Source organism: Periplaneta americana, chromosome 11 (genome assembly GCF_040183065.1).
Source record: "Periplaneta americana isolate PAMFEO1 chromosome 11, P.americana_PAMFEO1_priV1, whole genome shotgun sequence".
NCBI classification, from domain to species: domain Eukaryota; kingdom Metazoa; phylum Arthropoda; class Insecta; order Blattodea; family Blattidae; genus Periplaneta; species Periplaneta americana.
In genome coordinates, this window is record NC_091127.1 from 104,211,145 (window position 1) to 104,237,981 (window position 26,837).

A 26,837-nucleotide genomic window follows, 5' to 3' on the forward strand; every position below is an offset into this window, starting at 1 on the left:
AGATGACGCAGGCATCTCATCCTTCCCTCTCTCTCTCCCCATCCCGTCATCTTTTCTTAATATCTTTAGACTGGATTAAGTAATGGGTTGCTGCTTGCATCTTCCATACTGCCTCTGTTTCAAATCCTGTTAGATTTAAGTCAATATCTGACTTCTCGCATTACCTTCTAGAGGAGCTTTGTGTCAGCTATTTTATTCGGAGATCGTCTAATCTTGTAATTCCAAATCCAAGGTGAAGTGACTGGCAGGTATTATTATTATTATTATTATTATTATTATTATTATTATTATTATTGTGTCAGTGGTTGAGGAGACCAGATTCTATAAAACAAGGCGACGGAAGATAAATCAGGTCTTATTAATTATACAGAGTGCTCGATAATTTAACTCATATATCGTGCAACCACTATCTCCAACATCAGATTACATAGAGTGGTCAGTAATTATACTCGTTTACCGTGCACCACGACATCCATTAGACTGAACAACAAATTTTTACTTCTTGTCTTGCTCCGAAATGAAAATAGGTGAATATGACTAATATGTGTGCCCTAAATCTGAATTTAAATTATAAATGGCCCCTTCACGTACCATTTTGCGGGGAAAATGGATTGAAATTTATTATGGAAAAAAAACTTTATTTTTTAATTTTTCATTGTTACAGTTGAAATTACAACACATTAGGGATTCAAAATGCCTCATAATACTTGAAAAATGTGTACTTGGTACAAAAATGGTGTTACATAGTTAAAACACAACAATAATAAAATATTTCAGGCGTATAATGAGAAAAATCTCGGAATTTGAACTTGCCATTTAAAAGAATTTTCTGGATGACTTCCGTTTATAACTAGACCCGAAACTGTCTTTTACGAGGAACCAACAGTTGTCTGCAAGCATATTGTATGATAATCTTCCTTTATATCGCCTTTCCATTTCAGATATTTCTTGATGAAATATGCTTGTAGCTTACCGCTCCAAAGTTAGGAGGGGAGAAATCGAAATGAGAATATAAAAAGTGTATTTTGAGAGACATATTGCACCCCATTTTCTTATATGCACTTAACATTGTTTTCACAAGTTCGATGTAATTGTTTGCCCTAGAATTTCCAAGGAAATTTGAGCAAACATCTTTTAAGCGCACCATGCCATTTTTTCTGTAACGGAAAGATTTTTTCTCAAACAGTCAGCCACATCTTTGCGAATTTGTGGACCTATGAAAATGCTCTCCTTTAATTTGCCTTCACTGAGAGTGGTAAACTTTTCTTCTAAGTACTTAAAACCACACCCTTGTTTGTTCATTGCGTAAACCTTACTTTGAACTGTTATGAATTTACTGGATAGAAGGGGCCAATATCTGTTTATTTATTACAAGTACAAAAGAACATGCCAAAAACCATATGAAACCGGAAATAGGTCATAAACTCATAAAATGCATTAGCTTTTGTTTTGGTTCACAACCCCTAACCCGCGCCAGATGTTTCCTGGGGTAGCGCTTATCGAAAAATGAAATCATAGTATATCTTAAAAACCTTATGTGATACGAAGAAAAGAGACGCATTTTCGGATTCACCGCACACTAAACCATAAGGGCCAAATTGTTTTAAGTTGAAGCAAAATTCTTGTTGTTTATTGTAATCCAGCTCTTATTAATTCTAAGTTTATATTAAATCAGATTATACAGAATGCTCGATAATTTAACTCATATCTTGCAACCACGATCTCCAACATCAGATTATACAGAGTGGTCAGTAATTATACTCGTGTACCTTGCACCACGATATCCATTATCAGATTATATAGAGTAGTCAGTAAGTGAACTCGTGTTTCATTCACCACGACCTCAATCATTAGATTCTACAGAAAGGTCAGTAATTGAACTCGTGTACCGTACACCACGGCTAACTTCATCAGATTATACAAGGTTCAGTAATTGAAGTTGCAGTACTCATGTACCATGTACCACGACCGGAGTAATCAGATTATACAGAGTTGTCTGTAATTGATCCCGTGTACCGTACACCACGGCTAACTTCATCAGGTTATATAAGGTTCAGTAATTGAAGTCGCGGTACTCGTGTACCATGTACCACGACCGGAGTCATCAGATATACCGAGTGGTCAGTAATTGATCTCGTGTATCAGATTATACAGAGTGGTCAGTAATTGATCTCGTTTACCGTGCACCACGGCTAACTTCATCAGATTATACAGAGGGTCAGTAATTGTAGTCGCGGTACTTGTGTATCATGTACCACGACCGGAGTCATCAGATTATACAGAGTGGTCAGTAATTGATCTCGTGTACCGTGCTGCAGAACCCCCATTATCAGATTATATAGAGTGGTCAGTAATTGAATTCGCGTACATGCACTACGGCCTCCATCACCAAAAATTATACAAAATGGTCAATAATTTAACTCAACTTTCGCACACCGCAACCTCCGCAATCAGATTATACAGAGTGGTCAGTAATTGAACTGGTGGATCGTGCACCTGAACTCCAGAATGACATCAGAGTTTCGCGTAAACGCAACTGAAACTCTGGAGGGTGATTCAGAATTCCTATTACACCTTTGTAGTGGTTGCAGAGGAGACTTAGTACATAAATTTTTGATAAGCAACCCATGTCCAGAAACGTGCTATTTCGATGCTACAAGATGACAAGATCAAAATAATTTCAAATGTCGCACTTCACCTAGGTCACCGAACTCTTACCAGCATCACTATAAGAGTTGCTCGATGTGGCGACTCTGAAGTTCGTTGCAAACGGTGTATCTACGAAGCATGTTCTCGTACACACGTTCAAAAATACCTGATGTGTTCTGAATGTCTGCTGCAGCAAGAACACGTGCAACTAGTTCTTCGTGCGGCTCTAAAGGAGTTTCATAAACATGACCCTTCATTTGGCTCCACACGAAAAAGCCAAGTGGAGATAGGTCCGGCAAACGTGATGGCCAAGGAGTTGGTCCGTAAATTAACATCATTTCGGTTTTCTCGCCAAACGTATATTCAACCGTACTGAACACTGTACCGTTTTCAGCAACGACTGAAAGCAAGTGATGTGAAGTTCGAAGCAGGACACCAGATTGTAAACAGACGACTATCTTCAACGACTGAATAGCAAGTGACATGAAGGTCAAAGCAGTACATAAGACTGTAAACAGAAGACACGTGCCATCTGTTGACTGAAGACGTCGCCTTCCGTCAATGTTGTTTGAATACCGTGAAACAGTAGATTTGAAATTTATGTGATCATTTCATCATTGTAGTATCGAAACGGTACGTTTCCGGACATTGGTTCCCTATCAAAACTTTATGTACAAAGTCTCCTCTACAACCAAACATGTGCTCCAATCGTCCACGACCTTCGAACAAGAAAACAGTAAACGAATAATATAAAAAGACAATGATTTGTATTTATATACTTCGTAAATCGTAACTCCCAATCTAAAATAATTCATAGGCCCACCAACTTCTTATTACCGATCGGAGATGAGGTCGCTGCTATCGCTACAAACAGGAAACATACAACGAACTCAGTAGTTCGGACTCCTGCCGTCGGTAATCGGAACTTGGCTGGCATATAAAAATAATATGCAACGTATAAAATTGTGATGTTAAGTCTCATGTATAACAAATAACAATGAACATTTTCATTTTATCAAAAGAAATGCTCTTTTTATGTTCAGAAAAAAGAAAACAATATTTGTATTCTGAAAATGTTCGCTCTACGTAACAAGACGTTAAGTTACTGGAGCAAATCTGAAATTGATTATTTCTTGCTACCATCAGGTGAACAACTACTTTGTGAATCTAATAGTATATCTTGTATGTGGCACGTGATATTAAACCCATAATTGTTTTCAAGAAAATGTTTCATTTCTAAAGACAGCTAGCAAGTTCGTATCGTAATTCCAATGTTGAACTTGGACTATAACGCAACCGAACGCATAGCAGCACGAGACGTCAACATTTAACGAAGGATAATCCGGGAAAAAATAAACGTGTTACACACTCCTGTTTGCATAATTATTAATTATTTAAAACAGATGAGTTTATTTTTTTTAATCATGCACAATATTAACATTATGTAAATAATACAATAATAAGTATGACAGGATAGCTCACTTTGTTCAAAAACCTAAACTCTTAATAAATTAACAGTATTCTTCAAACTATTCACGACTGTACACAGCTCCACAGAATGATACTATGCGTTGTTTATGTGAACTGCGTATCGTCTGTAGCAAGCGGGTGCAGAGCGTTGCTCGGGTGACATCTATGCTCCTCGCTGTACTCAACTGAAATGTACTGTTTTGGTACGAACTTCCTACCAATGGTTATGACTAGACAGCGGAAAAAAGTCAAATAAAAGTCATGTTTACGGTTTACAAGTACTGTACGCATAGACTATGGCATGAGGTGTGCACGCTTCCCAATTAGGTAGCTACAACACGGTACCGTCCGCAGAGAGCACCACGCGAACATCGAAAACAACTGCCACTCTGCGTTCTCAGTCAGTCGTCGTCCGTACGTGATCAGAGAACATTGAGATACGTAAACATATTATTCATTTGTGTTCGGTGAAGTGATCATAATGCCGAAGACATGTTAAAAACATAGGATGTATTCTTTAATACAAGAATATGGTGTCGATATTTCTATAGTAGAAATACTGGTGAAACAATTAAATGTGGGTTATGTATCTGTGCATTAAAAAACATAAAAAAGTCGATAGAACATCAATATAATACACAGAAACACATGAAAAGTGTTGCTCTATGTTAGAAGAAAATAAGGGTTCAAGTTCAATTTCCCCATCAAATATGAAATATGACTTTTGCCAAGATTCATGTCTAATGATGATAAGTTGCAATATTCCATTCAAAACGATGGACAATCCTTACTTTAAAGGATTTATAAAAAAGTACACATATCAGACACCTTCTGAATCATCGATTCGAAAACAGTTCTTACCTGCACGCGCCTCTAGTATGCCTACTGTGCTAACGTAAACAACTCTCTGACGATACAAACTACTCGCGTTGTAGTTACCTTCACACACGCATGACTTTTTATTTCCGCTGTCTGGTTATGACTAGCCAAACTTTGCTGTTTAGTAGTGAATACTGGGTATTAAAACAAAAGTACTAAAATCACATTCACGCCAAAGATATGAAATGTTTACGATTTATGGAAGGATATGTAAGATTGGATAAGAAAAAACCTGAACATTCCTACAATAATTGACAATATAACATAAACACAATTGGAAATATTATTTACATAGAATATATTATAGAAACAAACTACCAAGAATAACTCACTACAGCCCTAAAGGGAGAAGATATATGAGAAAACTTATAAAGAGATGAAAATTAAGACCGGAACAGGTCCTAGGGCTTGAAAGAAGAAGAAATAGAGGTCCGCAGGTCTATGAAGAGCATGATCAATGAATATTGTCACGTGTATCATACGTGGATACAGTATTTTAAATGCATTCCGTGCTTTCCTTGGCATAGTAAAAAATCGTCAGGCATCATCGTGATTACACCTGTGTTGGCATTTACAAGTAGTCTATACAAAGAAAATAACGAAATAAGTGTGATATTACTCGACCAAGGCGAGTGGAGCCGCGGGCGTAATGTGAACTATCGCGATGCGGTATTACGAATGCAGAAGCAGTAGCGCCACGGCTCCGGATGCAGGACTTCACTGGCCTTGGTCGAGTAATACAGGTTACCTGTGTACAAAAACGAAAAATGACTGTGAACTTCATGGTGTTGAGAGAATGATTAAACAAAATTAAAAATTACACCATTCTGAATTGAATAGATTTCGAATGCATTTAGAACACTTGAATGACTTTTTCAGACAGGCGATAGCAATAAAGCACGCTGTTTACTGTCACACAGTAGAACAGGTTAGACACGTTGGGGAATGGTGACTTACTATCTTCCCCGTGGACTTGACACACCTGCCGTCTTAAATCGAGCATTGGAACAAATCGAGTACATCTACTGATCTGCCACTGTTTCCATGCCATTGGCACGAGCGGTTACTATTTTTACCATGACAAAACGAAAAATCGATCTTTTCTGACTTAAAAGCTTTAAAATAAAGACAATTATGAAACTTACCGCATGGTCTGCCGTTATGAGTAGTTTTTGCATAGAATGGATTGATTGGAATTCTTATTGTTCGTGTGTTCATGTAAAAATGTCCTCTAAATCTTGCCAAGTAATATTTGCAGATCTGCAAGAGCATTACAAAGATTCTGACAGAAGTTGTTATCTTGGTTGTCGTGGAATGTACACTCTTTGACATGGAAATTGGTCGCTGTTCAGAGACAAGTCTCACCTCGGAATATCTGGGGAATCATCGTATGCGCTGTGTTTACACGCCTGCGTTTTACATAGAGAGATTCGAAGCGCGGTCTTTGTAACGAGAAGAAAGAGCTCTACCGCTAAGCCATAAAGGCTTTGTAGGGAATATGTCGTTTCGTGACATACAGATACGTTGCTGCTACGACTTGATTTTGTCCTCCGTACTTCGTTGAATATGGCGTCAACACGAACGACATTTTGACAAATTCACGTTACAGGAGAGCGACCATTTTCCGTGTTAAAGGATGTACATATGAACCAGAACCTCTGTCAAAGTAAACAGAAGAGTAACGTTTGTAAATTGTCTTCATTATCTGATATTTATACTAGATCATCTGGATAGACTACAACATTTATTTCCTTATTATCTATTGCGTAATCGGTCTTCTCTTTTAGATTCTGCATAGTCCAGTTCATTATTAGGTTAAATAACAGTGGGGAAACTACATCTCCTTGTCGTATCCCTTTTCTAATTGTTATCTGAATTGTTAATTTTTCATTAACTTTCATTTGTATCACATTGTTAGCATAGTTTTTTTTATTAATAAGACTAGTAATGCGTTTGGTACATGGTTATTTTCTATGATACAGTGCGTAATACTGAAACCACCGAAGACCGGCCTAGCATGACACCGAAAGTTGTTTTTCAAATCCTTAAAGAACCAGAAAAGGAATAAAAAAAAGCAACTAAACTAAATATATTGTCACCACGAGTCACTTAGTGAGAACTTCTTTCCACTAGAGTGACTGTCCCGATCACGTAAAATGATCGCGGAATGTGGACGTTCAAGATCTGATGTTATCGGACAATGAAATGAATTAAGGATGACCTAGTTAGCGGCACGTGTTTCAACTGCGTGAGACTTTACTTGATACCATTATTGATGGTGCGGAGGTTAATGTTAAAGGTGCACTGCACTGTTTATTATTATATGAGGTTCTTAAGGCAAATATAACTTTTCATGTTCTTTCTGTAACCAGCCTGGGAGTAATATCATTATGCAATACTTTTTCAGCAAATGACATTGTGTTGTGCACGTGATGACACGTTGTGGCGAAAATAGAGAACTTGCATCAGTTCAGTATATTAGGACCTTAAATGTCAGTGACATAAATATAGGCACTAATAAGTAATACTATATGCGGTGATATAGTGTTATAAGTTGTGTAATCAAAATGTATAATGAGTAATGTCTGAAATAGGCAATTATAGATATTACAAACCTTCTATATACTTTCAAGGAAAAATTGTTCTGAGGCCGGGTATCGATTCCGGGACCCTTCGCTTAGCGCGCGAATGCTCTACCGACTGAGCTACCCCAGGAACTATACACGACATCGTCACAATTTTTCCTTTATATCCACACTGTTCAAATGGGCTGACAAGACGCCAGAACCCAACTTTGAGTGCATACAAATTCTGTGTGACTTAAATTGTGGCTTCCTGTTAACGTACCTCCAGTAACGAATTTATTATGCAAATCTGGCTTTCAGGTAGTAGCTCCCTGTTAAGCAGGTTTGAATGATTTCAAGGAAAAATTGTTCCGGGGCGAGATAGCTATCCTGGGACCGTTCGCTTAGCGCACGAATACTCTACTGACTGAACTACCCCAAGAAATATACACGACACCGTCCCAATTTTTTCCTTTACTATACTATACTTACATAAAAAGGAACGCAGAAAGTATTTGTAACGTAAGGGTATATCAGCGCCGCGTCAGAGATTAAAATGCTAATGCTCTGGTTTTTCATCCTGGCAATGGCCAGGGTTCGATCTTCGGGCAGGTCGTGATGGAATTTCTGGTGTCCAAAGCAGACATTTCAGTAGGTTTTTCTCGGGATACTCCCGTTTTGTATTATTCCAATTCTGTCCACCACCTCATTTCATCCATAATTTGCAATAGTAAAAGTTGGTGGGATGAAGTCCTGGAGACAGTACGACTTTTAGATGCTAATATGACAAGGCCTTGAGGCTCCGGGTCTTTGGGGCTTATCAGGCTACTCGTCTCCGGGTGGGACCAGGGGTTGAACAGGATGGCTCGCCTGTCAATGTCGGGCCCATGATGCCGATTCAGGAAGGTCTTGGGGCTCCGGGTCGCTGGGGCTTATAAGACTATTCGTCTGCGGATGGGACCTATAGGGATGATGCAGGATGGCCCACCTGTCAGCGGATTCACGATTGCCACCGAGACATCTGTCGAACTTGCATACTCATCGTATATATAGGGTTCACAATGGGCCAAAGCGTGTCTAAGTATAAGGACGAGTCCCGGGCCCAGGCGTCGAAAAATCAAGCCCAAGCCAAGGGAGAATCAGAGTTATTATGATCAGGGAAAGGAAGTTCATGCCCTAAAAACGTGAATATGTATGCATTTATGCCGTAAAAATAGATAAATATGCTACAAAATATGCATTATCAGTCTGATATTATTTTAACAGAATAATAATGTATAGATACCTTACGTTTAATCTATGGATTTTGAAGTGCTTGCCTCATTGCTGAATGCTCCATTTATGCTGTTACAGTTCACAACTAAGCATTGACGTATGTTTTCTGTTGTCATTCTTCGCCTGTTGTCTCTCAGCATAGCTTTGTAGCGCGAAAAACTTCGTTCTACGTCACAAGAAGAGGGACTTGCACAAAAGCTGTGAGCTGTTCTTTAGAAAATTTTGTTGGTTTTTGGGGTGTTTTTCGTTCGAGAATATCTTGAATTTCTTTAAGTTGATAATAGCCAGGGTTTTTGAAAAGAATATTTGCTTTATCTCCTACATTTCCTGGAACTGATGTTAAACTGGATATTGTTCTATCGGAATCTGCTAAAGACTGCAGTAAAGGAGTACCAATTGCTAACTTGAGAAACATCGTTACGTTCAAAATTCATAAACATAAATTAGTCGTGTTTATGAGGTTACACACTTTTAAAAATGAGGGAAAAACAAATAAACATACATAATATGCAGTTTCCGTGCATAAATATTAAAATATAATGCTTTTATAACTAAAGGCGAAATATGCACTTTTATGCACAAAAAATAATATCATTGTATTCAGAAAATTGTGATTTATGTAGGTAATCTTTCAGCATATTCACACAACGATAGAAAATAAATATGCAAATGCATGAACTTCCTTCCCCTAATTATGATGTACCGAAGTACATATGATATTTCCGTGCAGTAATTATAATGTGGTCATAGATTTGGACGTTCGGTGCTGTAAACTTACTCGCACACACGATTACCAACTGGTAATGCACCGCACCCTGAATATACTGAGTTGGAGTTTTGTAATAGACAATGTCGTGCTGTGCTGTCATATTGATTTGCACAATCAGTCGATACGACAACCATGTATCAGGGTCAAGTTACACATCGCCCGTGTTTTGTTTCTTAAACAACAACGTAGTGGCTTGTGCAGGCAATTTCTAGCGAAATTTCGTATTGCTACCGTCACCAAAGAAATCATTTTCGCATGTAACTTCTTATGTACGGTGTATGTTTTCGCTTGCTTAAAGTCTATGTTATAATTACAAATGGTGCTATGCATAGACATTTCGCTAGCCCGCGCTACGAGCGTGCTAAACTTCCCCGGCTATCGAGTGATTATTTGTACAGAATTCATGTCATATCATATCGCTAATACTGGTTTATGAATACGAAAAACGTTAGTTCGCTGATCATCCAACGGAAGCCCGCGCTAAGAATGTCTATGAATATGGCCCAAAGTGTTCTGTAATACGATTCTTAATCCTCGTGCTTTTAGATTCATGCCCTTTTTCTTTGCATATTGGAAATCTACATTATTAATGATAATACTAATAATAATAATAATAATAATAATAATAATAACAATACTTACTTACTGGCTTTTAAGGAACCCGGAGGTTCATTGCCGCCCTACATAAGCCCGCCATAGGTCCCTATCCCGAGCAAGATCAATCCTGTCTCTATCATCATATCCCACCTCCCTCAAATCCATTTTAATATTATCTTCCCATCTACGTCTCGGCGTCCCCAAAGGTCTTTTTCCCTCCGGCCTCCCAACTAACACTCTATATGCATTTCTGGATTTGCCCATACGTGCTACATGCTCTGCCCATCTCAAAGTCTGGTTTTAATGTTCCTAATTATGTCAGGTGAAGAATGCAATGGTTGCAGTTCTGTGTTATAATAGCCTAATAATAATAATAATAATAATAATAATAATAATAATAATAATAACAATAACAATAACTAGGCCTGAGAAATATATACCGTTATACTACCAGAAGAGGGTCGTACGCAGAGACGAGCGTGTACTTGACCACGTAATGCGACCACAGTACGAGATGACCGCCATCTTGTCCGCAGTGATGGACCGTACAGCTTCATCCACAGTGTTCAGTTGACGTTGCAGTAATGCAACGGGTATGTACCTGTCTGTGTGAATGGTTCGTCGGCATCTTTTGAGGGCTGGACTTGTGGCTCGCATGCCGTTGCGTCTGCTTCCATTCTCCAGAAACCACCAACGCCTCAGACTGCAATGTTCAATGGGCACGTGAACGCCGTCACTGGCGTGATGAGTGGCAAAATCTAGTGATTTCGGACGAGTCTACCTTCAAATTGTCCTACAATGATGGCCGCATACATGTTAGACGCTACCGTGGTGAATACAATCTGAGAGCCTGCATTGTTGAGCGGCTTAGCGGACAAACGCCTAGTGTGATGGTTTGGGCTGCCATTGGATACAATATGCCATCTCGTCTCCTACGTATTCAGGGCAATCTGAACAGCAACCGCTACATTAGGGAAGTTTGAGAGCCCGAGGTACTGCCAGACATGTTGCCCATCGAACATGTCTGGGATATGGTTGGTCGGCAATTTGTTCGTCATGGTCCTCCAGCACCCACTCTTGACAATTTGTGGACTCGCATACAAATTGCGTGGAGAAAGATTCCTCAGGAACATATCCAGGCCCTCTTTGATTCCAGCCATGATGCTTTGACGCTCTGATTGCAGTGCATGGAGGCTTCACACCATACTGAAATCTCACGGTCAGAGATAAGTTACAGTTCTGTAATTCTAATCATTTGTGTATTGTCATGTACCTAATCTGTGGTATCAATTTCATTTCAGTCAGATGTATCCTTCTTGTGTTGCAATTTCCACAAACATTAGTTTATTATAAAAAAAAACAGAATTCCGGTGGCTCACTTACAAACCAAATGAAGACTGGAACGTGCTGTTTGACGATTGATCAGCTTAAGTCGAGATCGCTGTCCCTGGGTCACTGTGGTGTAGGACATTTTAAATAACGCAGGGGTGTGGTTGTGAAGAGCGGAAGCTTTCCTATTTATTAGCAAAGTGTGAAATTGCACCACCTCCAGGCGTTAGCCGCGAAACTACCCTCTCTCGCTGTGTTGTGCTTGACAGCGTGATTAATCAGTCCACTAGGTGCCCAGCCACAATTTCACTCTCATTTCAGAGTGTGAACAAAACTTACAGCCGCATCATGACTATCTCTTATTATACAAAGAGGTATAAATAAATCCCCCAACGAGCGTCACCTTTTATTTCAACGTGGAGTAACAAGTGGTGAAGAGCGCTTAAAATTAATACAGCAAACAAAACAAATCACTGACTCAAGCATTACATTGCTTCAAGTCCGCTAAATGTACTTCTCATGAGGTACCGGTAAATCAACAGCAAAGTATAGCGTTTCATGCAAACTTGTCTTAAATTTATGAAACGGTAAGGCATTGCTTATGACAACAGAGAAGTGAATTTAACCCAGTCACTGATCAGAATCTATAGAAAGTCTTGCAAAGCCACATTACACAGACGGAAATTTATTTCTTTATTTCTCTTGCATTGTCTGCTTTTTACATTGAAAACACGGATTGTAACCAGATTAAGGAATATTTTCTTCTGTAATCATATGATTTTTATTTGTTAGGAGTAGGCCAATCGATTTATAATAATATCGTAATCTTTTGTAATGTCCATATACATGGATGGGCTACTCGTGCTCACAAACTGCTAAAAAGCCTTGAAAAAGGGAAAGACAGACGGAGCCAGCCGCAGCGGTTACAAGTTGTTTCTAGTTTCGCTGCAAAAGCAGTTCACTGGCACGGTGCGCTCTGGCGGTTCATGTATGTGGTCTTGATATCTACTCCATGATTTAAATTTCAGAATGACGCATGGTATAATAATTATATTAATTTTAGACAGGCTGCTCCTAAACAGATATGACAGAATTATAATATTTCCTAGCTTTGTAAATTAGTTTAGTACTGGAAATACAAACTGAATACAATCTTTTCAAGATACAACAAATAAAGCTGCAATGCTTATTTATTATTCACTGTTTGTTAATATTTCTTATTATATGTCTTATTTGAAACATAGAACGCGACAATTTACAAGTCTTTATACATTAAAGAGTATTCCTTTGTTCTCAGAAAGGGTACAGTCTGTATTCGCAAATAATCACAAATTAAATGAAGTAATTTTTTACATGTCACAACAAATGAAATACACTTAATTCTGAGTTCTTTCTGTACATTGGGAGTTTTTACACTTCTTTCTTGTATTAAACTCTGACTCAAGCACATAAAGTATATATGGAAGCAAAGAGTGTATTTGGAAATTCTGACTTAGGCAGCATTACGAATAGTTGGATTCCTGTTTTTGCTGGAATCTGAGTGGCGTGTTGTTCTGTAGATTTATCAATTAAAGCTACAAACTTTCCGGATTTTCTATCGGCTGTAAGCCACAAGGATTTCAGAAAAGTCTCTATCCCTTGTCAATTGTCACTGTTTCTTCAAACTTACCAGTGAATTCTGCTATAGTCTTGAAGTAGGGTCTTATATTTGATAAGAAGATTTTCTTATCACTCTTGAAGATAGTTTATAGTCAAAGAAAGTGAAGTTGTATATGTTCTACATGATACTACCACATTTAAAATTTATCCATAAATGGTGTTAGCTAGTCGATCATATGTCGTGCAATTCTGTAACTCGCACGCACAACATGCTAACGATATTTCACATCAGTCTCACCTTGTTGATATCTCATTTTTACCTTTAGCTCTTATAAAGCAGATCTAGACAGTATTTCTTTACCAAAACCTTCACTGTGTTTATTTGTAACATAAAATGTCATGCGTGATAAAGTGTAATATAACAAGCTTTACCGCCCTTCTTAATTAAAAAAAATTGCTTTCCACTCATCACTAAAGGGAAATGACATGGGGAATATATTGTTTTTCACTTAAAACGAGCCGCCACTTACTGCAGACGCGAGCAAACTTGGGTCTTGCAGGAACCGCATACAGACACTACAGCTAGTACAGAGTCCGTTCTACCTGCACTGAGGTTGTGTTGACTACTTTGAGAGCACGAGTTGCCCACCCATGCCCACATACATACTCCCTTGCAGAAATATAATTTTTTCTGATTGACTTCGACTAGTATCCTCTAGTGACATTGCCATAATAATAGGCACCAGTTATTATTATTATTATTATTATTATTATTATTCGTATTATTTTCATTCATTCAGACGTTTGTATTAGTTATAATTGGCTGCAGATGTTCGGTTCAGGGAATATAATGCTGCCGAAGTTTCTTTGATTATAATCTTACCTGGCGAATTTGAAAGCGGGAAGACACCACCACCACCACCACCACCACCACTTCCACACTGCGTACTTTATAGGTACAACTGCAGGCTACAAACGTTGTATTTGTTGTTGCTCAACTCAGAAACAGATTTGAGCCCCATAAGTGACACCAATAAGGCACCACACAAAGGCAACTAAGCCATGAGGTAATGATTAGGGTGGTCAGTTCCTTTACCCCTGCAATGTATACATCGTTGATTAGTGACACATTACAATAATCAATCAGACTTAAGATGCATATAAAAAATTGTTCTTCCTGACACACATTGTCACGTGAAATGTACTGCCTGATAATAATGTACATATCAGCCCAAACCTCAGTCAGAGGTAATACGTATTACCTGGCTGATATGTACACTTAACGGCAAAAAGAATGGGCCGACCGACAATTTCTAAGTTCCAGAGACGTAACATCCCGCTTGCTCGTCTCGTCAAAGCCGTTGTTCACTAGGTAACACATAATTAAACCATTTAAATTTGCTGTATTTTGTTTAAGAGTCTAAAATATGTAATAAAATCGAATGGCGGGTTGATTCTAGATACGTGAGGGCCTCTGAAGAGTGAAATAATAATAAAATTGATAAATACAAAATCAACCGGAGCGAATATGAACAGGAAAACCACGTATTATGCCAAACCGATATTAACAGTAACAGTAGCGTAAGTCGTTACAGCATTGGTCTATTGAACAAGCTGGTAGTAGTAGTAGCTCAAGGTTCGAATCTCACCCAATCTTCTTTTTTTAATTACAAATTTGCAATCACATGTGTCTCGCAAAGCTAAAATTATGTGGCGATATCTCTTAGAATATGCCCAAACTCTAATAAATAATAAACCTCCCTCTCTCTTTCAAGCAATACTGCTATCTGTTAATACAACGTTCTGTCTTGTCATTACGCTTGAAGATGGCAGAGAAACAATACCTCATTGCCCTGGTTCGCATAGGTTATTCTGCGTATGCTACTCTCCGACAGGACTTCGATAGGAGAAATGTCATTTTCTCCGACAAGGTAATTGTCTCCAATAGCAACGATAGTACTGCCCTAGTGTATTGTATGAATGGCCACCGATACGATGAACGCTTCGTGAGACGAATTAACAAGTCGGGTTGCGTGTTGGGGGTGGATGTCATACGATGGGGCAGGACTTCTGGAACGCATCCACGGGCGGTATACGGCAGAAGTCTACGAACACATTTTGGCAAATGTAATGATCCCTTCCGCCCGAAAACGATATCCAGAAGGAACACTTTCCTTTCAGTAGGATAATCATCCGATACACACCGCCAACCGGATTCAAAGATGGTTTACGTGGAGGCGTGATGTCGACCCAGTCGACTGGCCTCCAAATTCAACAGATATGAATCCGATTCAAAATTTGTGGGCTGCAGTCAAAAGGATCCTACGCTCTAATTGGGCAGAACAACCACCCGTTCGGACACCTGAGGAATTGTGGGACAGAGTTCTAGATGCGTGGGAGGAGATGGCCAAGAATTTAGACCTGTTCCATAATCTTGTGGACTTCATGCCGCGCAGAATGAGGGCAGTTGTTGGCGCAGATGGTTTGTAGACGAGATACTAGTCCCCACCACAGACTTTGTTTTGTTAATACGTAGTGTGTCTAAAACGTTCGGTGAATGGTGTCATAGCTGAACGGCAACTTGGCGCATGTGCTTGCGCATGCGCATGGTTATTCAGAGACTTGGGGAGAATAGATACACAGCATGCAATGCATGTGACTGGCAGTGTAGACAGACTGCGACAAGTTGAACGTAGTCAGTGTGAGAGGTAGTGTCACAGCGCAATGGAGCAACGTGTAAACATCAAGTTCTCCTACAAATTGGGGAAGACAGCAACGGAGACACGTGGAATGTTGGTGCAGATGTACGGGAGGGAAGCCGTGAGCAGAAAATGTGTTTACGAATGGTTTAAATGCTTCCGTGAAGGGAAGGAAACAATTGAGGATGAGCCACGTTCAGGTCGGCTATCGACAAGCAGAACCCCAGAAATGATCGAGAAAGTGCGACAAATGCTGGCACAAGATCGGCGACTGACTCTAAGATCGATTGCGGAGGAATTGGACATTAGCAAGAACACGGTGCACACCATCGTCCGCGATGATTTGGCTAAGCGGAAGATCTGCTCCCGATTTGTGCCGCACAAGCTCAGAGAAGAGCAGAAAGCAAAACGGATGGAAACTTCTGGTGATTTCATTTCCATGTGTGACTAGGATCCATTGCTTCTGAAAACCATCGTCATGGGAGATGAGACCTGGTTCTACCAGTTCGATCCGGAATCAAAACGGCAATCGAGGTCATGGTGTTCACCGACTTCCCCGCGACCAAATAAAAAGCCGTCTGCAAAAATCCAAGGTGAAAACACTATTGATCGCCTTCTTCGACAACAACGGCATCATCCACAAGGAATTTGTTCCTGCAGGTCAAACCATTAATGCTGCATTTTACTAGTCCGTTTTGAACCGATTGCTACAGCGTATCCGGCGGATTCGTCAAGAGTTGCACAGGACTGGAAAATGGATGCTGCTCCATGACAATGCCCCTGCACACTGCGCGATCTGTGTGCGCCAATTCCTGGCTCAGAAGATGGTAACTGTTCTTGAACACCCTCCGTACTCCCTTGATCTGGCTCCTGCGGCCTTCTTCCTGTTTCCCCGCTTGAAGGCGGCCATGAAAGGTGAACGTCTTGCGGACGTGAATGCCATCAAAGATCGTGTGACAGCCGTTCTGCGATCGATTTCACAGGAGGTCTTTGCTGATAGTTTCCAGAACCTGTACGAATGTTGTCAAAAGTGTGTTGTAGCGCGTGGCGACTATTTTTCTTGAAGGGCAATAAAGAAATTTTGTTTGTATCTTTGTTTTGTTTGTTTTCTGATAGCATTCACCGACCTTTTCCAATTTCTGGCTCAGAAGATGATACCTATTCTTGAACAACCTCCGTACTCCCCTGATGTGGCTCCTGCGGACTTCTTCCTGTTTCCCCGCTTGAAGGCGGCCATGAAAGGTGAACGTTTTGCGGACGTGAATGCCATAAAAAATCGTGTGACAGCCGTTCTGCGATCGATCCCACAGGAGGCCGTTGCTGATAGTTTCCAGAAGCTGTACGAACGTTGTCAAAATGTGTTGTAGCGGGTGGCGACTATTTTTTTTGAAGGGCAATAAAGAAAATTTGTTTGTATCTTTGTTGTGTTTTTTTTCTGATAGCATTCTCTGAACTTTTCCAATTCCTGACTCAGAAGATGGTAACTGTTCTTGAACACTCTCCGTACTCCCCTGATCTGGATCCTGCGGACTTCTTCCTGTTTCCCCGCTTGAAGGCGACCATGAAAGGTGAATGTTTTGCGGACGTGAATGCCATAAAAAAATCGTTGACAGCCGTTCTGCGATCGATTCCACAGGAGGCCTTTGCTGATAGTTTCCAGAAGCTGAACGAACATTGTCAAAAGCGTGTTTTAGCGGGTGGCGACTATTTTGAAGGACAATAAAAAAAATTGTTTGTATCTTTGTTTTGTTTGTTTTCTGATAGCATTCACCGAACTTTTAGTCAGGAATTGGCGCAGACGGATCCCACAGTGTGCAGGGGCATTGTCATGGAGCAGCATCCATTTTCCAGTCCTGTGCAACTCTTGACGAACCCGCCGGATACGCTGTAGCAATCGGTTCAAAACGGACTGGTAAAATGCAGCATTAATGGTTTGACCTGCAGGAACAAATTCCTTGTGGATGATGCCGTTGTTGTCGAAGAAGGCGATCAATAGTGTTTTCACCTTGGATTTTTGCAGACGGCTTTTTATTTGGTCGCGGGGAAGTCGGTGAACACCATGACCTCGATTGCCGTTTTGATTCCGGATCGAACTGGTAGAACCAGGTCTCATCTCCCGTGACGATGGTTTTCAGAAGCAATGGATCCTGGTCACACATGGAAATGAAATCACCAGAAGTTTCCATCCGTTTTGCTTTCTGCTCTTCTGTGAGCTTGTGCGGCACAAATCGGGAGCAGATCTTCCGCTTAACCAAATCATCGCGGACGATGGTGTGCACCGTGTTCTTGCTAATGTCCAATTCCTCCGCAATCGATCTTAGAGTCAGTCGCCGATCTTGTGCCAGCATTTGTCGCACTTTCTCGATCATTTCTGGGGTTCTGCTTGTCGATAGCCGACCTGAACGTGGCTCATCCTCAATTGTTTTCTTCCCTTCACGGAAGCGTTTAAACCATTCGTAAACACATTTTCTGCTCACGGCTTCCCTCCCGTACATCTGCACCAACATTCCACGTGTCTCCGTTGCTGTCTTCCCCAATTTGTAGGAGAACTTGATGTTTACACGTTGCTCCATTGCGCTGTGACACTACCTCTCACACTGACTACGTTCAACTTGTCGCAGTCTGTTTACACTGCCAGTCACATGCATTGCATGCTGTGTATCTATTCTCCCCAAGTCTCTGAATAACCATGCGCATGCGCAAGCACATGCGCCAAGTTGCCGTTCAGCTATGACACCATTCACCGAACTTTTTAAACACACCACGTATATTAAAAAAGTGTTTGTTTTTGTTAATTTAATTATTTATTTGTGTTTGATATGCGTCCGGTTTTTTAGGATGTGAAGCAAGTATTTTTGTTTATACAGGCCAGGTCTCACCTATTAATAGCCCACAGATGAAGGGCAATAATATTTTTACAAGGCAGGCATAACGAAGTTTGTTAACAAATGCCATTTCACATTTGAACTAATAAATTAAGAGTTAAAATAAAAAATAATTTTACCGCACCGGAAGGCGAACTCACAACCTCTAGTACGGATGTCAGACTTCTTACCACTGGGCCACACACTGCTCGTAAGGTTTACTCCATTAGACGGACGATTTTCAGTGAAGAGACACCACAGCAATGCCTTGCAGTGGGTTATGTTTACTCGAGTGAACCGCGCGATAAAACTTAGCATTTCTATCGACCAAGAATCGACCCATTCTTTTTGCCGCTTAGTGTACAGCTGCAAAAAAAAAAAAAAAAAAACAGAATGAAACATATACTGACACATAGTATGCATTGGCAGAGTTTATTGATATACCTTTTAGCTGCTAATGGTCATGGAAAATGGAAGTACAAATTCGAAGTGTGAACTTCAAAGACATCAAATATATGAACGTATTTGCTGATTTATCAGTCTTAATGAAGAAAAAATGCTGGAGTGGGTAAAGTGTAAGTCAAAACAGAACTTCACAGTGCACCATAAACACCTGATGTAGAAGGAACCTTCACAAATGTCGCAAAAGTTAACTCCTCGTATGTGAAAAAGTACTGCTTCGCACTTCAAACCATTCAATGGGATCAAAGTATTCTGATTTATAAAATGTATATCGAATCATGTCTTTGAATCGCGGTGGCTGTAATTGATTGCAGAGAAATGAATGTAGTGGTATCTCTGTTATGACGTTTTGGATGAAAATGATCGTCCTTGGTTGCAAAATCCGATATAGTCGTCCAATATGTTTTGTGTTGTCTGAAAAGAATACGTCCAACGGTTGAATCGTACCGGTAGTTCATTTTGGAGTTTATCTGACTTCCACTGACTTCCCAGCCGGAGCTGTTGATATTCGCACTTGTTCATTGTTAAACGATGTCCAGCAATCCACCATAAATAAATTGCTTTTACCTTCATTTGGCCAATAGCAATTAAGATACCATTACCGCAGATGTTGTAATCCCATTTTACCAGATGTTGATGCATTAATACATGAGCAAATGCGAACAACAGCTCCGGCTGAGAAGTCAGTGGAAGTCCGATAAATTCCAAAAGGAATGATTCCGGTATGATAAAACTGTTTGGACGAATTCCTTTTCAGACAATACAAAACATATTGGAGGACTATATCGGATTATGCAATCTAGGACGACCATTTTCATCCAAAACTTCATGACAGAGATAACTTACGATTGTCACTCCGCATTCATTTCTCTGCATTCAATTAGTCACCGCGATTCAAAGAGATGATTCAATAAAAAACACAATCAACAAAAGCAAACACGTAATACCGCACAATATGAAACAACAACTCAAACTCATCAAACCAGCAGCACCTAAACTCAATGCACTACCCAGATACATAAAGAAAACATACCAATCAGACCTCTAATCAACTACAAACAGGCACCAGCACACAAACTAGCCACATACATGGACAAAATCATCAGAAACAACATAAAATTCAGAAAACAGACAACAATAAAAAACACTATAGACCTAGTCAACAAAACAAAACAACAACACATTCCACACAGTGCAACAGTAGCATCTTTCGATGTCACTAACTTATACACTAACATACCGATACAAGACACATTACAAATACTAAAACAAATGCTCATAGATAACAACACACCACAAGAACACATCGAAGAAATCATCCAAATCATATCATAACAAAGCAACACTATTTCACACACAACAATAAATACTACACCCAAATAGAAGGATTGCCAATGGAATCACCCATATCTAGTATACTAGCAGAGATATTTTTACACAACATAGAACAATCATACATACTCAACAATGACTACAACAATTAATATACAGACAACATAACATACTGGCACAGATACGTAGATGACATACTCATACTAATACAAAGGAAACAAACGACAAATACACAAACTACACCAATACATAAACAAAATACACCCAAAACTCCAATACACGCTGGAACTTGAAAACAATAACTTCATAAATTTCCAGACATCACCATAACAAAAGTTAACAAACACACCTTCAAAAATATACAGAAAACTAACCACCACTACCACACATACACAACACATCTAATCACCCCACACAACACAAACATGCTGCATTCAGGACAATGGTACACAGATTACTCAACATACCCATGAACAAACAACACTACAATGAAGAAGTGAACACAATCAAATACATAGCACAAGAAAATGGTTACAACCCAAACATAATAGACAAGATCATAAGGAAAACAAAACAAAAACTCAACAAATACAAAAACACACAAAACACAAAACAAACACAAGAACACAAGAAATATATCATACTAACATACGAAAACAAAAATACACACAAGATCGCATCCTCATTCAGAAAACAGAAATACAACATAGCACACAGAACAGAAAACACACTACAAAGACATCTCAACACACAAACAACACAAACAAATAAATACAACCACACAGGCGTATACAAACTCATATGCAATAGTTGCGACAGTTTCTACATTGGACAGACAGGCAGATCATTCCAAACTCGATACAAAGAACACATTAAAGCAATAACCGGAGGACACAATACATCTACATATGCCGAACACATAACTAATGCCAACCACACATACAATAACATAAATACAGACATGGAAATCCTACATATGTATGTATTTATTTACACTGCAAGTGGGCGAGCACCCGGTGGCAGTGGTATACACTATATAAACAATACACAATAAAATTACAATTCAATACACAATACAATAAGAATACACAATACAATTTAACACAAAAATTATAATCAATACTGAAACATAAAATAACCTAATTTTACAAAAATACCTACATAATATGTATAGAACCTACATAAGTTTCAATAGTCTTGCATTTTACTCTCATCTCACTCACTGTAGTGGCACTATGACGCATTTCACTGACACTTTAGGACACATTTCACTGACACAATAGAACACATTTCATTGACGCTATAAATTATCACTGATCGGAACTATTCACTGCACTGTAAACCTATAACTTCACTGACTCACCACGCTTCAAACTGACTCACCACAACCCAAAAATCAAAAACTCAACACACTAGAACAATATGATATATACAGACACACTAAAACCACCCTAATCAAATAATCAACACACAGGTGAATTTCAGAACACACACACTATTTGACACAACTCTTCATCACACGAACGCACCCACACAACAGGCAGCGAAGTTGAGATGACGCCGAGACAGAGAAGGCTCTGAGGATGGTGTCAAGTAGCACCGAAACAGCTGTAAGCCGCACATGCTTACATAATTACAACGAGTAAGATCGTCATTTAATCAATTATTTACATCACGATACTGGGTGGGCACTGGTCCCATACACTGACCGAAATTTCATGAGAAAATTTCTTCCCCCATGAGAACTGGAAGCAGCGCACATTCCATAATGCGAGTCCTAGGCAGGATTCCTTAGACCACGACGCCACGGCGCGGGACAAAAAATTAATCTTACACCTAGGCCTACACATTAAAGAAATGTCGAAATGCTACGTCTACAAATCTCGTAAAAATCACTTAATAAGTATGGAATAATTAAAATAACTTTTGTTCTAATGGCTATTATCGTAAAATGATATTCTGCTATAATAATAGGTTTGAACTTCAGGGAAGTAGAATTCCAGAAGAAGCGGGCATTTTCTTAAAAGAATAGAAAAATATGCATGGCAAACATTTATATGTATATCTAGAACTACTGTATGTATTATAACTTATGTACAGGGGTATACATTGTCGACAAAGGCATAATTTTAAAAGAATGTTGCGTACAAATTTTGTCCCATAATATTACATGAAACATGCAGTTTAAGTTTGGACTGTATTCATCACAGGCACTTTCTATCTCAAATCTGCTTGAGGTATTACAAAGATGGGCTTCGTTGTACATCTTGGAGCACTGATTGCACAACCCTTGTGTTTTCCTGGGTGTATTGTTTAGTTGCGTGTGAAAGCCCCTTGTGTTAGCTTTCCCGCATTGTGTCTCCTGCATGAATTTTTCCTCTTATTGAAATTAATGGTGTAACTATGTAGTGCTCTGACAAAAGGTAATGCGCTGCTGGGGTAATATTGTTTGCAGTTGAACAACACGTTTGTTTATACTCTGTAAGGGGGATGGTGGAGTTTTGTCAGGTTAGGTCGGTCCCCCTTCTTTTGTAAAAGTGCACAGTGATGGAATAGTTTAGGAAAGTGTGTTGGTGTTTAACATGAAAAGCGTAATGACTCTGTTTATTGTGCCCCTATTATTATTTATCAAGTGTCGAGTTACTCAGTTTGCTTAACCTTTGAGTACAAGAATTATTCTCTTTTGATGAACTCTCAGTTCAGAGAACTCTCTATAAACTTCGCTTGTGAAGAGATTCGACTAAGAAGACAGATTATAACTACAATCTTTACTTTAAACGTCTTTTAGAGACACGAAACTTTTATAGCGATGAAAGTACAGAATAGAAGACAGCTAATTATGCGCATCAGTGTCACTGTATATGATTCACAATCCAGTTCATGTAATCTTAATCTCAGAGTATATGCAGTAGGAGAGAGCATAATGATGATAATTGCTTCGTCGCAGAGTAGCGGATATGACACGAGTACCACAACTTTCACGTCCCGTTATATTTTACGCGACCTGAAAAATATTAAATCATTATAGTAAGTTATAGTCACATATTTAAATAAATGTTTGTGATTTTAGTACTAAAACAATGCTTACTGAATAGTAATAATAATAATAATAATAATAATAATAATAATAATAATAATAATATACCACATTTTTTGTATACACAATGTACATGGACATCATTTATTTTTACTAACATTTTTAATATTAACCTGGCTATACCTTTAAATTAACGAATGAGAACCGGAAACAGCGTTTGCTACCCCCTTCCACGACTGGAGTTCAATGATACTGGCGTAAAATACAAACAAGTCACTTTACTAGATATAAGAGGGATGAAAAGTAGTTCATCCATTTACGTAAACTAGGAAATATCGCGATTTTGAGTTTGATAATTTTCATTAGGTTTTTGTTTAATCAAAATACAGTACAGTATTAACAATAAGTGTTTTTACTCACTAACTGAGCTATCAGTTCGGACGTATTCATTATGCAGTGTAGACCTATATTATACTGTCTACAGCAAATTAGCGTACAATGTAGAGAATGAAGTTGATTTTAAAAATAATCCTAATATAGATATTTCAACACATTTTTGAAAATGGTGGCCGTTCATTTCGATACAGGATTCAGTTCTTTTGTGCATATTATTGCATTATAGACTATTGTACCCAATTCCAATTACCAGTTTCGTCCTTCGTACTAGTAACTCATGTTGAAATAATTCTGTACCTACTCTATAAAAGAGTACCTTACGTACTGTGAATTCAATCTTCACTTCTGCCCGATCCGAAAAGATAAAATTATTCAGACATTCTATCTACTGCCGTCCAAGTGGGTTTGTCGCATGGTCACGTGACAGTTAATTACTTAACGAGGCCCTTTCATTTAAGTTATTTTATACAGTTGTATAATATTACGTAGACGTCCAATTCCTAACAGAAATTAATGTTCTCAGAAAATAGCTAAGACAGCCCAGCCACTAGCCTTTACAGAAGGGCGAGCAGAAGAGGGTGAAGCTCTTTCGTTACTGGAACGTACTATACTCACTAACTCAGTACTGTTTATACCGTAAGGCGACTTTGACTCCATACGCAGTCTTGGTTCTGTGTGGACGGTTGAAAGTTTACTAGTAGAGGTGGTGGGAGTGAAGTACATTAAAAAACTCAGGTACGATAAAAATTGAAGTAAAAATAAAATGATGTCCCTGTACAAAAATGCCATCCTTGACAAACAGAGCATTATGAAATGGATGGGAAGTCTTGCTCGATGAGCAATATTTATGGGTGTTTTTGGGAAATGTATGTTTTGCGATAGGGGAAATTGATTGAATCATTACAACTCTAAAAGATCCGTGTCGATGTAGTTCATACATTGATGATCATCCTTATCATCATTATTAATGCGCGTTGTATTGGGAACACCTTAAATAAATAAAAACATTACAATATTAAACAATAATCTCTCCACGTTACTTTAAGTACCATTGAATAACAGATTTCATGCACTTGAATAATAATAATAATAATAATAATAATAATAATAATAACAATAATAATGCTAAAATGGAGATAAAATAATCAGAACAAGTAACGTAAATTTACATCGCGCATGCTCAAACTATCCACCTTCCATATTGACACAAGCCCTCGCATACCTGCATAATGTCGTTTACCAATGCTTTCTCTGTGTTAATATGTGTTGTGGAACCCAATGACGATTCCCATTTTGTTGAAAATTCTAGTTAATTCATGCCATGGACACAAGTGTGTTTTGTGAAAGAGGTTATTGAAGGTAAATAAGTTCCCTTCTTCAGTGAAATTGCTAAGGTAAAATACTTCTAGTCGGCCTCGGTAGCGTAGTTGATATAGCGCTGGTCTTCTACACTCCAGGTTGCGGGTTCGATCCCGGCCCAGGTCGATGGCATTTAAGTGTGTTTAAATGCGGCAGGCTTATGTCAGTAGATTTACTGGCATGTAAAAGAACCCCTGCGGGGCAAAATTTTGGCACACCGGCGACGCTGATATAACCTCTTGAGTTGCGAGCGTCGTTAAATAAACCATAATTAAAAAAAAATACATTTAGCTGTAGGAAAAACTTACCCCGTTTAACTGAAAATGGTGTATATTAGCAGTTCGGTTCCTTTTCTTATTTTGTGGTTCTTGGCCGTCATTTTCGTACATTCTGTAGCTACAAATTCGTGTAAATATAATAATACAGTACAATATTACAGTATGCATGGCATATATTACCGTTTAAATTCCGGATATTGTTAAAAAATAAGTATGAACAGCATTCACACCGCCTGAGGCTTACAAACCTCTTCTACTTCGCATTATTGTCTACTACTATCTCACTAAGAGAATGAATGCCATTATTTCTCCGTTTCCTGTTATCTGATTTAGTGTAATGTTTGCGTTAAATCGAATAGTATGTTGTTGTTGTTGTTTTCTAATGCCAGGTGTTTGACAATAAAGTCATTTGACCTCTTGCACTCCAATATTTTTCAAAGATATTATCATGGCCAGCCACTGAAGCACAGATTGTGAGGTGTTCCGAATCTATTTCTTGGTTTGAGTTGCACAATGGGCAGTTAGGGGACTGATATATTCCAATTAAAAAGTTAAATGGCAAGTTGTAGCCGATTTAAGTGAAAACCATATTTTAACGTTTTGGTGGCTACTTCATTCTCACACAACCCCCAGAATGTCTGGAGGACCACACATGCTGTTGGTCGACGGGTCCATTGGACCTAGCTGGGAGATCTTGTTGATCACCAGCTTTCCCTCATTAAGCCACTGGAGGACGATTTTAGTGCCATAGCAAATAGTATAGGTCATTCTTTATCTCGTGAAACCAAATGATTGTGTGTGCCGTAACATGTAGTAAAACCTTATGATGGAGGTGAGCTCGCTACCTACAAGTAGAAGCGTAGAAACCATTCTGTGATAGTTGAAGCATGACCTTGGATGCGCTGTGAATGAAAATTCGTCTACTCAAGACCTGGGCATTATTAACTCGATTGTGTCACTGCAGACCACCCCTTACTTCCCATCCCAACTTCCCCGGGTGAGACAGTAATGTCTTGATGCGGTACGAGTAGGCAGGAAGGTCAGTGACGAATTGTATCAGGCGGGCATCATAGCTTTTACGAACTTTCGGCTCTCGCTGGTCGCCTAAAATCCACCACTGATGCAGAGAACCTTACTGCGTGTTTGTTTATAAGGCGATGTAAGCAAAAAAGAGATGGGCGATGGTTTCTCTGTCCCTTTCACTTCCCCTCGTATTCCCAGGGCTAGTCTATTCCTTAAGAATTTCACGTGCTGCCGTCCACATAACCTGCGCGAGATT

The 26,837-nt window shown here is 39.1% G+C and overlaps 2 protein-coding genes across 3 annotated transcripts in view; both read left to right on the plus strand.

Annotated features, from left to right (window-relative positions):
• The window catches only part of LOC138709220 (uncharacterized), a 236,671-nt gene extending 217,578 nt beyond the window's left edge, over positions 1-19,093 (plus strand). The window contains exon 3 of the mRNA XM_069839824.1: positions 16,947-19,093. Coding sequence (XP_069695925.1) covers positions 16,947-17,197 — 251 coding nt within the window. The 3' untranslated portion in view covers positions 17,198-19,093. The remainder of the gene's footprint in view (positions 1-16,946) is intronic.
• Positions 1-26,837, plus strand: part of LOC138709219 (protein Fe65 homolog) — a 736,863-nt gene that overhangs the window by 6,832 nt on the left and 703,194 nt on the right. The gene's annotated exons all lie outside the window — the stretch shown is intronic.